Source organism: Dasypus novemcinctus, chromosome 16 (assembly GCF_030445035.2).
Source record: "Dasypus novemcinctus isolate mDasNov1 chromosome 16, mDasNov1.1.hap2, whole genome shotgun sequence".
Classification (NCBI taxonomy): Eukaryota; Metazoa; Chordata; class Mammalia; order Cingulata; family Dasypodidae; genus Dasypus; species Dasypus novemcinctus.
The window spans coordinates 18,001,467-18,017,058 of NC_080688.1; the positions used below are offsets into that span (position 1 = coordinate 18,001,467).

Below are 15,592 nucleotides of genomic sequence, written 5' to 3' on the forward strand. Positions count from 1 at the left end.
CGTATGTATGTGCCACATTTTGTTTCTCCATTCATTTCTTGAACACTTGGGTTGTTTCCAGCTTTTGGCTCCTGGCAACATAGTTTTCATACTTTCTGGGTATATACTTAGAAGTGAAATTGCTGGGTCAAATGGTAATGCTACATGTAACTTTTTGAGGAATTGCCATACTGCTTTTCACAGTAGCTAGGCCACCAACAATGCACCAGAGGTCCCATTTCACTGTATCCTCTCCAACACCTGTTATTTTCCATTTTCTTAATAACAGCAATCCTTGTAGGTATAAAGTAGTATCTCATTGTAGTTTTAATTAGAATTTCCCTAATGGCTAAAAGTGTTAAACATCTTTTCATGTGTTTATTGGCCATTTGTATGTCTTCTTTAGAGAAATGTCTATTCAAGTCATTTGCCCATTTTTTACTGCATTGCTTATCTTTTTTTTTTTGGGGGGGGGAGTTGTAGGTTTACAGAAAAGTCATACAGAAAATACAGAAAATAGAGTTCCCATATACCAACTTATTATTAACATCTTGCATTATTGTGGTATATTCATTTCAATTCATTAAAGAATATTTCTAGAATTGTACTATTAACTATACTTCATCATTTACAACAGGGTTCAGTTTCTGCTGTACATTCCTGTTCTTGTTTAATTTTTATTCTACTAAGATATGTACACCTTAAAATTTCCCTTTAATGACATTCACATATACAACCATTACCATCATCCATTACCAAAACTTTACCATCAACCCAAATAGAAACTGTACAACTCAAGCATTAACTCTCCATTCCCCACCCCAAACGTAGTCCCTGATAACACTTACTACAGATTCTAACTGTAGTTTACTTATTCTAATTATTTCACATCAATGAGATCATATAATGTTTGTCCTTTGTGGGTGGCTTATTTCCCTCAATATGATGTGTCAAGGTTAATCCAAGTGGACACATGTATCTGAACTGAATTCCTTTTTATGGCTGAATAATATTCCATTGTATGTAAATACCACATTTTATCCATTGGTTGATGGACACTTGGGTGGCTTCCACCTTCTGGAAATTTCAATTAATGGGGCTATGCACATGAGTGTGCAAATATCTGTTTGAGTCCCTGCCTTCTAATTCTTTCAGGTATAGACCTAGTTGTGAGATTGCCAGGTCATACGGTAATTTTGTACTAAACTTTATGAAGAACTGTCAAAATGTCTCCCACAGAAGCTGTACTTTACTTTCCCACCAACAATGAGTATTCCTATTTCTCCACATCTGCTCCGACACTTGTGATTCTCTATTGTTATCTTTTTTAATAGTAGGCATTCTCCCAGCATGAAATGATATAGTGGTTTTGATTTGCATTACCTAAAAGCTAAGAAGGTAAAACATCTTTTCATGTGCTTTTTGGCCATTTGTATATCCTATTTGGAGAAATACCTGTTCAAGTTGCCCATATTTTAACTGGGTTATCTTTTTTATTATGGCATTGTAAGATATTTTTAATATATTAGATATTAAACCCTTATCAGTGATTTCCATGTATTTTCTGCCATTGAGTAGGATATCTTTTCACTTTCATGATAAAGTCCATTGATACACAAAAGTTCTTTTCAATTCTGATGAGGTTCCATTTATTTTATTTTTTCTTTTATTGCTTATGCTTTGGGTGTAAAGTCTATGAAACCATTGCTGAACACAAGATGCTGAAGATGCTTCCCTTTTCTTCTAGTTTTATAGTCATGGTTCTCATATTTAAGTCTCTGATCCACTCTGAGTTAATTTTTTTATATGATGTGAGAAAGGGATCCCTTTTCATTCTTTCGCATACGAATATCCAGATCTCCCAGCACAATTTGTTGAAGAGATTCTTTCTCAATTGGGTGGACTTGGCTGACTTGTCAAAAATCAATTGGCCACAGTTGTGAAGGTCTATTTCTGAACTATCAATTCAATTCCATTGGTCTGTTTACCTTTTCTTGTATCAGGAGCATGCTGTTTTCACCACTATATTTACATATTAAGCTTTAAAGTCAGGAAGTGTGAGTTATCCAACTAAGATCTTTTCCAAGATGTTTTTGGCTATTCGGAGTTCATTATTCTTCCAAATAAATTTGATGATTAGATTTTCCATTTTTGCAAAAAAGGCTATTCAAATTTTAATTGATTGCATTCAATCTATAAATTCTGTGTGAATCAACATCTTGACAATATTTAGTCTTCCAATTCATGAGCATGGAAATGTCTATCTATTTATACTAACCTTTGACTTCTTTTATCAAAGTTTATACTTTTCTATGTACAAGTCCTTTATATCCTTGGTTAAATTCATTCCTAGACATTTGATTATTTTAATTACTATTGTAAATGGAATTTTTTTTTAATTTCCTCAAAGTGCTCATTACTAATGCACAGAAACATTAGCTATTTTGCATATTAATCTTCTATTCAGAGACTCTGCTGAATTATTTAGGTTTGGTAGCTCTGTCGAAGACTTTTTGAGACATTCTACATACAGGATCATGTCTGTAAACAGTGTCAGTTTTATTTCTTCCTTTTCAATTGGAGTCGCTTATTTCTTTATCTTGCATAACTGTTCCGGCTAGACCTTCAAACACAATCTTGAATAATGGTGGTGAGATGGGCATTCTTGACTTGTTCCAGATCTTAAGAGGGAAAACTTTGTCTTTCACCATTGGGTATAATGTTAGCAGTGAGTTTTTCCGTATGTCCTTTACCTTGTTAAAGAAGCTTCTTCCTACTCCTATTTTTCTACAAGTTTCTATCAAGGAACGATGTTGGATTTTATGAGTTTCTCTTCTGTATCAATTGAGACATTTGTATGGTTTTTACTCATAATTCTGTTGTCATTTACTACATTAATTTTACGTTGAACCACTCTTGCATACCTGTGATAAGTCCCACTTGATCATGCTGTATAATCATTTTAATGTGCTGTTGGATTTATTTGCAAGTATTTTGCTGAGGATTTTTATATCTATATTCATAAGATAAAATGGACTGTAATTTTCTTTTTTTTAATAGTATCTTCAGTTGGCTTTCCTGAGGCTGATGTTGGCCTCACAGAGTGAATTAGGTAGTGTTCTCTCTCCTTCAATTTTTTTTGTAAGAGTCTGAGAATAGGTGTTACTTCTTTATGAAATGTTTGGTAGAATTTGCCTGTGAAACCATCTGGCTCCGGGCTTTTAATATTGGGGAGGTTTTTGATGACTGATTCAATCACATTACTTGTAGCTGGTCTGTTGAGATCTTCTGTTTCTTCTAGAATCAGTGTAGGTTGGTGTGTTTCTCTAGGATTTATCCACTTCATCTAGGTTACGTAATTTGTTGGCATGCAGTTGTCATACTATTTTCTTATGATCTTTTTTATTTCTATGGGGCCAGTAGTAATAACCACCCCCCCTAATTTCTGATTTTATTTGCAACCTCCCTCTTTTTATCTGTCAGAAAAGCTAAAGGTTTGTCAATTTTATTAATATTTTCAGAGAACCAAATATTGGTTTTGTTAATACTCTATTGTTTTTTGTTTGTTTGCTTTTTATTCTCTTTTTCATTTATTTGTGTTCTAATCTTTGTTATTTCTTTCCTTCTTCTTGCTCTGGGTTTCTCTAGCTGTTTTGTGTGCAGTTACATCTTTCATTTTAGCTCATTTTAGCTCTTTCTTCTTGTTTAATGTAAGGTCTATAATTTTCCCTCTCAGCACTGTCTTCGCTGCATCCTGTGAGTTTTGATATGTTGTGTTTGATTTTATTCATCTCAAGATATTTAATGTTTTCCCTTGCAATTTCTTCTTTGATCCACTGATTGTTTAAGAGTATGTTACTTAACTTCTATGTATTTATGGATTTTCCAGCTCTCTGCCTGTTACTGATTTCCAGCTTCATTCCACTGTGCTTAAAGATGCTTTGTGTATTTCAACTTTTTAAATTTATTGAGACTTGTTTTATGACCTAACATGAGGTCTATTGGGAAGTACAATCCATGTGCACTTGAGAAGAATGTGTATCTTACTCTTTGTGGTACAATGTTCTGTACATGTCCTGTTAGTTCTAGTATGGTTATCATATTATTCAAGCTCTTTGTTTCCTTATTGATCTTCAATCTAGATGTTCTAACTATTGATGAAAGTGGTATAGTAACATCTCCAACTATTATTGTACAGGTGTCTATTTTTAAAGTGTCAAAAATCCTCATGTATTTTAGAGAACAGTGTTTAGGTGCATAAATAATTGTGATTACTTTTTCCTGGTAGAATGACCCTTTTATATTAATAGTGTCCTTTATTTCTTACAACAGCTTTTTACTTAGTCGGATCATGCTTTTTTATACATCCTCCCCATTTGTATCTTTTCATTGGAGAGTTTAATCCACTAACATCCAATGTCATTAATGTAAAGGCAGTAGAAACCAGACTTCTCGTCCTTTGGTTTTTATATGTCATATGTTTTTCTGTCATTCTTTTCCTTTATTTCAGTCTCCTTTTTAGTGTAGTTGACCTTTTGTGATATATCTGACTGATTCCTACATCTTTCAAATACTTTCTTGGTGGTTACCCTGGGGCTTGTATTATACAACCGACATCTACAACCTACTAATGTAGAAAAAGACCAACTTACCATCAATAGCATACACATTCTCTTCTCCCATATCCCTGTTTCTCCTCTTTATGTTGTTTTTGTCCCATAGTACCTCTTTACACTTTGGGTGTTCATTATGAGGAAATAGGGCTTTCTCATTCAACTGTACTCTAACTTTTATAGGAATTAGAAAGTAGAGTGATACACTGAGAATACAGTACTACTGGGTTTTGCATTCACCCATCTAGTTACCTTTACTGAAGATCTTCACTTCTTCAAACTTCTCCAAGCCACTCTCTCCTGTTTTTTCCTTTCAATCTTAAGAACTCCCTTTGGCAATTCCTATAAGGTTGGGCTTTTGGTGACATACTCTCTCAGATTCTGTTTATCTGTGAATGTTTACTTTCTCCCTCATTTTTCAAGGACAGGTTTGCTGGATAAAGAATTTTTGACTGGCAGTTTTCCTCTTTCAATACCTTAAATATATCATACCACAGCCTTCTTCACCTCCATGGTTTCTGATGAGATACCAGCACTTAGTCTTACTGAGGATCCTTGTATGTAACAACTCACATTTCTCTTGATATTTTCAGAATTCTCTATCTTTGGTATTTGACATTCTGATTAATGTGTGTCTCAGAATAAGCATTATTAGGGTTTTTTTCCTGTTTGTAGTACATTGTGCCTCTTATAACTTTCACAGGAGTTGGGAAATTTTCAGACACTATTTCTCAAATATTCTTTCTGTCCCTTTCCCTTCTCTTCTTCTGAGACACCCATAACACATATGCTTGTGCACTTCATGCTGTTACTCAAATCCTTTAGACACTGCTCAATGTTTAAAATTCTTTTCTGTATCTGTTCTTACTGTATGATTTTGATTGTCCTGTCTTCTAGTTTGCTGATTCTTTCTTTTGCCTGTTCAAATCTGCTGTTTATATCTCCAGTGTATTTTGTTGTTGTTGTACCAGGGGGTGGGGTTTAAACCTGGGACCTTGGTATGTGGCTCAACCACTGAGCCACACTGGCTTCCCTGAGCTGGTTTTTTCATTTGTTTTGCTGGTTGTTTGTTTTTGTTTTTTGAGGAGGCACCAAGACCTGAACCCAGGACTTCCCATTTGGGAGGCAGGTGCTCAAAAGGTTGAGCTGAATCTGCTCCCTCCAGTGTCTTTTCTCTCCCCTTCCCCCTCGTTGTCTGCGCTCTGTGCCCATTCACTGTGTGTTCTTCTGTGTCCACTTGCATTCTTGTCACACGGCACTGACAAACTGCATCACTTTTCTTGTTGCATCATCTTGCTGTGTCAGCTGTGTGCACGGCGCCCTTCCTGGGTGGGCTGCACTTTTTTTTTTTTTGCGTGGGGCGGCTCTCCTTGCAGGGCACACTCCTTACATGTGGGGCACCCCTACTCAGGGGACACGCCTGAGTTGCATGGCACTCCTCACGTGGAGCAGCACTGCATGTGGACCAGCTCACCACACAGATCAGGAGGCCCTTCATAAGGTAGGCGGATCCTCTTATCAGTTGAGCCACAACAGCTTCCCTTTTCAATCTCCAGTATTGTGCCCCTCATCCCCATAATTGATTCTTTTTTAAGCTTTCTAATTCTTTTCCTTTTTTTGCTCATACATTGTTTTCTTAATATCCATTAGTTCTATATCTACTATTAGTTTATTTCTATCCATATTTTCCTTTATCTCCTTGAATTGAGTTGGGAGATATGAACAGCTAAACATGAGATACTCTAAAAGCCCAGTACAAGTTGGACCAGGCATCAAAGAGGCTTAATACAATAGCCATCTCTGTGAGAAAAAGGCTCACAGAGCAAGCTGAACCAGCAATTCTTCAGTGGCTCCCTGTTGCTGACTATACTAAGTTGAACAATCTGCACCCAAAATTCATGTCCACCTGGAACCTGTCACCTTATTTGGAAAGATCTTTATAGATGCAATCAAGTTGAGAAGAGAATAATGCTTGAGTAGAGTGGGTCATAATCCAGTGACTGGTACCTTACAAGAAGAGGGAAATTTGGAAACATAAACACACAGAGACACAAGGAAGAAGGCTTTGCCAAGACAGAGGACGACAATGAAATGATACTACACAGGCCACAGAACACTAAGGATTGTCAGCAACCACCAGAAGCTAGCAGAGAGGCAAGGCAAGAGGTCCTCCCTCTATCCCCAAAAGGAACCAACCTTCCTGACACCTTAATTTTGGACTTCTAGTCTCCAGAACTATGAAAGAAAAAATTTCCGTTGTTTTTAGCCATCCAGTTTGCAGTAATTTATTACAGTACCCCTGGGAAACTAACACACTTACCAAACACATCTCAACTCTTTGGCAGAGTATTCAAAGCTCCATCCTCTCCCTGGCCCTACCTTATCTCTCCAGTGTTATCTCAATCTCTTTTTAAACTCCCCTCCCTTATTTTGCCATAAATGCCAGCTACACTGGATTATTTACCATCTCAAAAGATACCCAGGCTTTCCAATTTCTTTCAACTAGGTGTTCTCTTCTTTTGGAATTTTTTATGCCCCCAAATGTTTACCTGTTGAAACTCGACCTTTAAAGCACCTTCTTTGTGAAATCTCTCAGCTACACATGCATGCAAGTTATTTCTCTCTTCTCTAAACTCCAAAATCATTTGATTGTTACCTCTTATGCTAATCATTGTATTTAGTATTCCTGTTATACCCTTATTTGATTTGACAGTTTTTTCAGAGCTGGAAAAATGCCTTATTTATCTCTATACTAAACATCAGATATTTGGGAGACACTTAGTTCAAGCAACAATTAAAGTAACTGCTTGCCCAGGCACCATGTGACTTGATTAAAAACAAAACTATACGGACTTTGGCCCAGTGGTTAGGGCGTCCGTCTACCATATGGGAGGTCCGCGGTTCAAACCCCGGGCCTCCTTGACCCGTGTGGAGCTGGCCATGTGCAGTGCTGATGCGCGCAAGGAGTGCCGTGCCACGCAAGGGTGTCCCCTGCGTGGGGGAGCCCCACGCGCAAGGAGTGTGCCCGTGAGGAAAGCCGCCCAGCGTGAAAAGAAAGTGCAGCCTGCCCAGGAATGGCACCACCCACACTTCCCGTACCGCTGACGACAACAGAAGCGGACAAAGAAACAAGACGCAGCAAATAGACACCAAGAACAGACTAAATCTTTTTAAAAAAAAACAAAACAAAACAAAACTATATCTGACAAGCCATGAATACCTTTCCTTAATGGAGGTTACAGATGTGCTCAGGTTCAGGGAGCCTCTTGTACCACTGCACCATCTTCACAGACTAAGAGTTAAAATGCCACGGACTATACTTCTTCAGCTCTAATCCAGTTTATATTTCTACTGTCACAGATTCTGCTACTCAACAAACCTAACTGCTTCTTGCACTGCTTTTCATCTTTTTTGTCACTTTTCTTCCATCATTTTCACCACACTTCTTAAATGGATTGGCTTTTATCAGAATATTAATTTTCTCAGGACAGAATTTAAAATGTGACTAAGTAAACTCTAAGTTCCCTCCCAACTCTGCAACGCTATTGTTCTAAATAGGAGCATAAAAGTACTACTGTGACTCATTGGGTTAAGACTGAATAATTCAAGTCTTTGTTCCCATGAAAGAAATGAGTGGCTATATATTTTATATTCTGGAAGACATATGATGTTTCTGACCAATGGATAACAGGATCATCCCAAAACCACCACCAGAAACATGAAAACAGGGTAGAACCAAAGTGGTTAAGAATATACTTACAACCAGTTCTGAAATCTTCATCATTCATCTCATCAGTTAGGGACTTATTTAAATCTTGTTCTTTATTAAAAGATGTATAGTAGGCAAGATCAGTTACCCATTTGCCATCTTCATTTTGATAGACCACACTCTGTGGTAGGTCCATTTCTAAAAAATTAAAGTTCCAAAAATATCCATGATGCATGTAACAACTAAAATGATACAACATTCTTTATTTTTTTAAAGTTAGTTGATAGCCTTAGTTATCAATGGTACTGAATTTTGCCCAAAGCTAGTTGGAAAAAGATAATCCATTTCACCAAAAGAAAAGTAATTCTCTGATGGTAGGCAAGCCAGCCATAATCACTGTAAAAGTCTACAGTGGAGAATAAGGGAGAAAAAAAAAGACAAACTTAGAAAGGTACATTTCCAAAAGATTTCTGATTAACAACAGCATTTTTGAGATACAATTCTCCTGTACTAGTATATTTTTTAAAAGTCTTTAAAATCTATAAACAATGTTTAAACATGAAAGATTAGGCAAGTTCCACTTGTAAATATTCCTACTTGAAACACACAAGCATTTTATATATTTCCTTACTTCTTTAAAAAAATAAATAAATCCACTTACGGTCTTGACTCTTTTCAACAGACTTGTAACAGACACAAGCTCGCCTTTCACAAGTTGGTGACCAAAGAATATCAGCAGAATTAATTCCATTGTCATTCACAGCCTCTGTAGATGCTATATTCACATTTTTTCGAATAGATGCTTCAGGAGTCTGAGTGTCTAAACAAACATCCAGGTGCAAAGCTGATTCTGAATCCGATGCCGAATGCTTATTTTGATGGAAAGACTCTGTCCCCTGCTTTAAGAGGTCAGTCAAGTCAAAATCACCTTTATCAGCATTTGTGTCATGAAAATAAACAGGCTTAGGTATTGCATTCACAGCCTTGATAGTCTTGACCAAAACTTCATCTCTTGTGCTTTCCTTTAAAAATCAGTAACAGAGCATCAGTAAGTTTGTATTTTTCATAATCATTTTAAAATTTATAGAGAAAACTTACATAGCTGATTTAAAATGCTTACTATATAATGTAGACAGATTATACTGTAGTCATTGTATTCTTAACTATATATGAACCAAGGTTAAACTTACCTAAACCAAAATTTAAAATGTAGTCATGACAAATGCATACATCAACAGATTTAGATACAAAAAGGTAGTCCTATGTTCCATCGCATTAAGGAATATTAGAAATATTAGTTTAGGTTCTAGAATCACCACTAAAAGTTGCTACAAGGTTACTAAATCTGGGGAGATGTAGCTCAAGCACTTGAGCATCTGCTTTCCACATAGGAGACTCCAGGTTCTATCCCCAGTACCTCCTAAAAACAAACAAACAAACAAACAGAGGACTTCCAGGAAGACGGCAGACTAGAAAGATGTGGGATTCTCTCCTCTTCCAGAAAAACAGCCAGAAGACAGCCTGAAAGGGCCTGGAAAAAGATCTTCTAGCATTTAGAATACCAAGCGAGGGCTGGACATTGCCCAGAAAAGAGAGGGACAAAAAGGGAATCACAACAGCGAAACTGTGAGCTGAAGCCAGCAGCTGCTACTGCCAGCACCCTCCCCCACACTAAAGACACCCTAGAATTCTCAGGCCTCTGAGCAGCTACAAAAGGGGTACCAGGGATCCACTTTCCCAGGGAAGGGGAGAGACAGGGACACGGCTTCTGACCCACAAATGTGGTCTGCACTATTGTTTACCCTGGGAGATGGCACAGGACTGAAGAAATCCAACCGTCTCCATCTCCCTCTCTTCTAAGCAGGATTGACTGTTGAGAACATACCTCCCCAGGAGAGAGGAGCAAGAAGGATACACAGAGCCTAAGGCTAACTCAGCTTTTGACTGTGAATTTGGTCAGGGTCTCACGAGCCCTTCCAGACAGCGTAGGTGTGCACCGCTGTTTGCCTAGGGAGCCCGCACTGGATTAAAGAGAGCCGACCCCCCAATCTCCTCTACTATCAAGACTGATTGTTGAGGACATAGAGGGGAGTGGAATTATTTCCTACCCAGGAAAAGGGAGGAAGCTGCCAGTGAAGGCTGGTGAACATCTCTGAGAAAGTTTGAATTACAAGGCTCAGCCTCCAGGCAGAAAACTGTATCATATTTATCCAGTCTGTGTTGCAGCAAACACATTCAGACCAGGCAATGAACTAAGAGGTCTGCTAAAGTGCACCATCTGCTGGTAGACCAAGGAAATGCATGTGAGAAAATAAAAGATAAATGAGATGCTTTTTCCCACATTTATAACCTCCTTTCCCCAAGGCCCTAGGAGGCAGGTCTACAACCCATTACTGGGTCCAGAGCCCAGTTTTGAGCAACTAACAGGGACAATCCTAACAATCCAGGTGAAACCAAGAATCAAAGAGCAGCAGTAACACACAGTCTCCACCACTAAATCCCTACAAAAGAGAAAGAAACTGAGCATTAGGGTAAATTACCTTCATAATCAGATGCCTAGACATCAACAAAAATTTACAAGTCATACTAAAAAAAAGGAAGACATGGCCCAAGAAAAGAAATATACCAAAGCACCAGAAGAGACACAGAACTTGAGAGAACCAATTAGAGAAATGCACACAAATTTCCAAAATCAAATTAATGAGTTAAAAGACAATATGGCTAAAAGATAAAAGACATCTCAAAGACACTGAGCGAGCACAAAAAGAATAGAAAAAGTAACAGAGCTCATGGGAATGAAAGGCACAACAGGTGAGATTAAAAACACATTAGAGGGCAGTGGACTTGGCCCAGTGGTTAAGACGTCCATCTACCACATGGGAAGTCCGCAGTTCAAACCCCGGGCCTCCTTGACCCATGTGGAGCTGGCCCATGCCACACAGGGGTGTCCCCCGCATAGGGGAGCCCCACGTGCAATGGAGTGCGCCCCGTAAGGAGAGCCGCCCAGCGCGAAAGAAAGTGCAGCCTGCCCAGGAATGGTGCCACACACACGGAGAGCTGACATAACAAGATGATGCAACAAAAGACACAGATTCCCGTGCTGCTGACAACAGAAGCGGACAAAGAAGAAGATGCAGCAAATAGAACAGACAACCGGGGTGGGGGTGGGGGGGAAGGGGAGAGAAATAAGATAAATCTTAAAAAAAAAAAAAAAAAAAAAAACACATTAGAGGGAAGCGGACTTGGCCCAATGGATAGGGCATCCATCTACCACATGGGAGGTCTGCGGTTCAAACCCTGGGCCTCCTTGACCCGTGTGGAGCTGGCCCATGCGCAGTGCTAATGCACGCAAGGACTGCCGTGCCACACAGGGGAGTCCCCCACGTACGGAAGCCCCACGCGCAAGGAGTGCGCCCCGTAAAGAGGGCCGCTCAGCATGAAAGAAAGTGCAGCCTGGCCAGGAATGGCACCGCCCACATGGAGAGCTGACGCAGCAAGATGACGCAACAAAAAGAAACACAGATTCCCGTACCGCTGACAACAGAAGCGGACAAAAAGAAGAGCACACAGCAAATGGACACAGCAAACAGACAACTGGGGCAGGGGGGTGGAAAGGGGAGAGAAATAAATAAATCTTTTTAAAAAAGAGAGAAAGGAACAGAGAGAGAAAAGAATGGAAAAAACTGGAAAAAAACTGAGCAGGGGCTCAGGAAATTGAATGACAACCTGAAATGCAACAACATACATGTCATGGGAGTTCCAAATGGAGAAGAGAAGGGAAAAGAGACAGAAAGACTATTTGAGGAAATAATAGGTAAAAATTTCTCAACTTTCATGAAAGTAATTAACTTACATGTCCAAGAAGACTTCAACATACCACGCACATCATTAGACAGAATAACTAGACAGAAGAGCAACAAAGAAAACAGAGAACTTGAACAATATGGTACACAGTTAGACCTAACACACATATACAGCACACTGCATCCAAACTCAGTGGTTTATACATTCTTTTCAAGTGTCCATGGATCTTTCTTCAGGATAAACTACATGTTAGAGCACAATGCAGCTCTCAATAAATATAAAAAGACTGAAATTATACAAAGTACTGTCTCAGATCATAATGGAATGAACCTGTAAATCAATTATATACAGGAAAAAGTTATATCTGCAAATGTGTAGAGGCTAAACAACACACTCATAAGAAGTGGGTAAAAGAAGGAATTGCAAGTGAAATCAGTAAATATATTGAGAAAAACTAAACAAGAACATAACTTCTCAAAACTTATAGGACATAGTGAAGGAGGTCTTGAGAAAGACATTTATAGCCCTAAATGACTATATTAAAAAGAAGAGCTAAACTCAAAAGATTTAAATGAACAACTACAGAAACTAGAAAAAGAACAGTAAATCAATCCAAAAGCAAGCAGAAGAAAGAAATAATAAAGATTAGAGCAGAAATAAATGAAACTGGGAAGCAAATGTGTCTCAAGCAATTGGGCTCCCAGCTACACAGAGGCGGCCCCGGGTTCCCAGGGCCTCCTAGTAAAGGCAAGCTGGTCCATGCCACAGAAAGCCAACAGCCCATGCTGTGGAGAGCTGGCACAGCAAGATGACACAACAAAGAAAGACACAGAGGAGAGACAATTAGAGTTACAGCAGTGCAAGGAGATGAGGCAGCTCAAGCAACTGAGTGTCTCTCTCCCACATTGGAAGTCCTGGGATCAGTTCCCGTTACCTCCTAAAGAGAAAGACAAGGAAAAAAAACAAGCAGACATGGAAAGAACACACAGTGAATGGACACAGACAGCAGACAGCAAGTGCAAACAACAAGGGGGGTAGTAAAGTTTTTTCAAAAAACTGCTGCTCTCCCACCCTAAGGAGAGGGTATGTTTTAAAAAAAGAGAGAGGAAGAAAGAAATGAAATTGAGAACAAAAAAAACAATAGAGAAAAATCAACAAAATGGAAAAGATGGTTCTTTGAGAAGACCAATAAAATTGGCAAACCCCAAGCTAGACTAACAAAAAAAGAGAGAAAATGCAAATAAATACAATCGGAAATGAAAGGGGGAAAGTTACAACTGACCCCAAAGAAATGAAAAGGATCATGAGAAAATCTGAGAAACTGTATGCCAATGAACTAGACAACCTAGATGAAATTCTCAAAAACCTACACTGGTGCTACAAGAAATACAAGAACACAACAATCACATTTAAAGAGAATGAATCCATCATCAAAAATCTTCCAGCAAAGAAAAGTCTAGGACTAGATGGACTTACAGGTGAAGTCCAAGCATTTTGAAAAAAATTAGCACCAATCCTGTATAAACTCATCCAAAAAATTAAGAGGGAAAATTACCCAATGCATTTAATGAAGTCAACATCACCCAAATACCAAAGCCAGATAACGACACTACAAGAAAATAAAATTAGACCAATGTCTCTAACGAACATAGATGCAACACTTCTCAACAAGATACCTGCAAAAAGAATCCAACAGCATATCAGACGATTGACACATCATGACCAGTGGCATTTATTCCTGGTATGTAAGGTTGGTTCAACGTAAGAAAATCAATCAATACACCACATTAACAAATTGAAGGGAAAAAAAATCACAATTGTCTCAAATGAAGCAGAAAAGGCATTCGACAAAATCCAGCATCCTTTCTTGACAATAACACTTCAAAAGATAGAACTAAAAGGAAAATTCCACAATATGATAAAGGGCATATATGAAAAGCCCACAGCCAACATCGTACTCAATGGGGAAAGGCTGAAAGCTTTCTAATATCGGTGACAAGACAAGGATGTTCACTGACACCACTGTTATTCAACATTGTACTAGAAGTCCTAGCTAGAGCAATTACAAAAGAAAAAAAATTTTTTCAAGGCATCCAAATAAGAAAAGAGGAAGCAAAACTGTCACTATTTGCAAATGGCATGATCCTATATTTAGAAAACTCTGAAATGTCTACAACAAAGGTACTTGAGCTAATAAATGAGTTCAGCAAAGGGGCAGGATACAAGATCAACAATCAAAAATCAGTAATTTTTTGTACACTAGTATTGAACAATCTGCAAAATACTCATAATAGGGAAAACTCTGTATGTTAGGGGGGGTATCTGGGAACTTGTTCTTTCAGAACTTTTCTATAAACCTCCAACTGCTCTAAATAAAATACTTTTTAAAAAAGTAATTATTTTAATAATTATTGGACCAAGCAGGTACCAGTAGGAAAAACTCTAAACTTAAAACTCAAACCACAGTTTATAAAACTATAAGAGCTTTAGGGAAAAATATTGCAGGGGAAAAACACTTCCTGACCATTGAAGAAACAGAGACTACAATGATGGATTCTAATATGTGAAGAAAGTTTAATTATAGATAATAAAAATATACACATAAAAGAACAGCAAAATTGGGAAAAAGACAAAAGTCTAAAAATCCGAATATAGAGAGAACACATACAAATATTAAACTGATACCTAAATTCCCCTTAAACTTATTTTTTCAGTTTTTTTCCTATTTAGATAAGGAGTGCTTTCACCATCAGGTGGCACTCATGCACCTACAAAGCCCCATAATTTAAATCACTTTGGCGGGGCCAGGGAACCCTCCATAGCTTATATACAGTGATAATATAACAATAAAATTAAATTTAAGATGTTAGCTTGTATTTATGAGTTCTCTAGATGCCAGGCAACAAGAAAAATTAGCCACTTGCCTGGCCAAATCAAGGACAGAATATTGTTACCTCATGGTAACAAACTACATGACCTCAAAAAATTTATTTTAAGACATTTCATGAAACAATGTATTTTATGACTGACCTCCCGCTAGGAATTCTCTCTCCTTTCAAGTAAAAAAGCTCTGAGGAATGTGTTCATTGCACATTCCTGCCCCAGCCCCCTCACCACACACATGGCCTTCCTGCGCTGACTGAGGCGACTGCAGGGCTTGGGATCAGAGCTGGAGCTCCTCAAGAAGTTGGCTGCCTTATGGATTAAACATTTTCTTAGGAGATGGAAATTAAATTGATCACCAAAAATCATGTTTCTACTCATGAAGAAAAAATTTCAGACTCCAAAAGAACTTCAGAATACAACTCAGCCGGAACTGGCGGACTTGATTCAGTGGTTGCTGTGAACCTCAGTAACCAGGAATCTGCCCTACTTTATAGTTAACCTAAGTATTTCTCTTCTTTCCCTACTATGTTTCCTGACGGAAAATTAACTTTGTATGACCAACAACACCTAGAACCATCCCCACAACGAAGAAGGTTCCCAG

General features: G+C 38.2%; 1 protein-coding gene across 1 annotated transcript in view; it reads right to left on the reverse strand.

Annotated features, from left to right (window-relative positions):
* Positions 1–15,592, reverse strand: part of CEP192 (centrosomal protein 192) — a 129,263-nt gene that overhangs the window by 84,347 nt on the left and 29,324 nt on the right. The window contains 2 exon segments of the mRNA XM_058277264.2: positions 8,353–8,499; positions 8,963–9,323. Coding sequence (XP_058133247.1) covers positions 8,353–8,499; positions 8,963–9,323 — 508 coding nt within the window.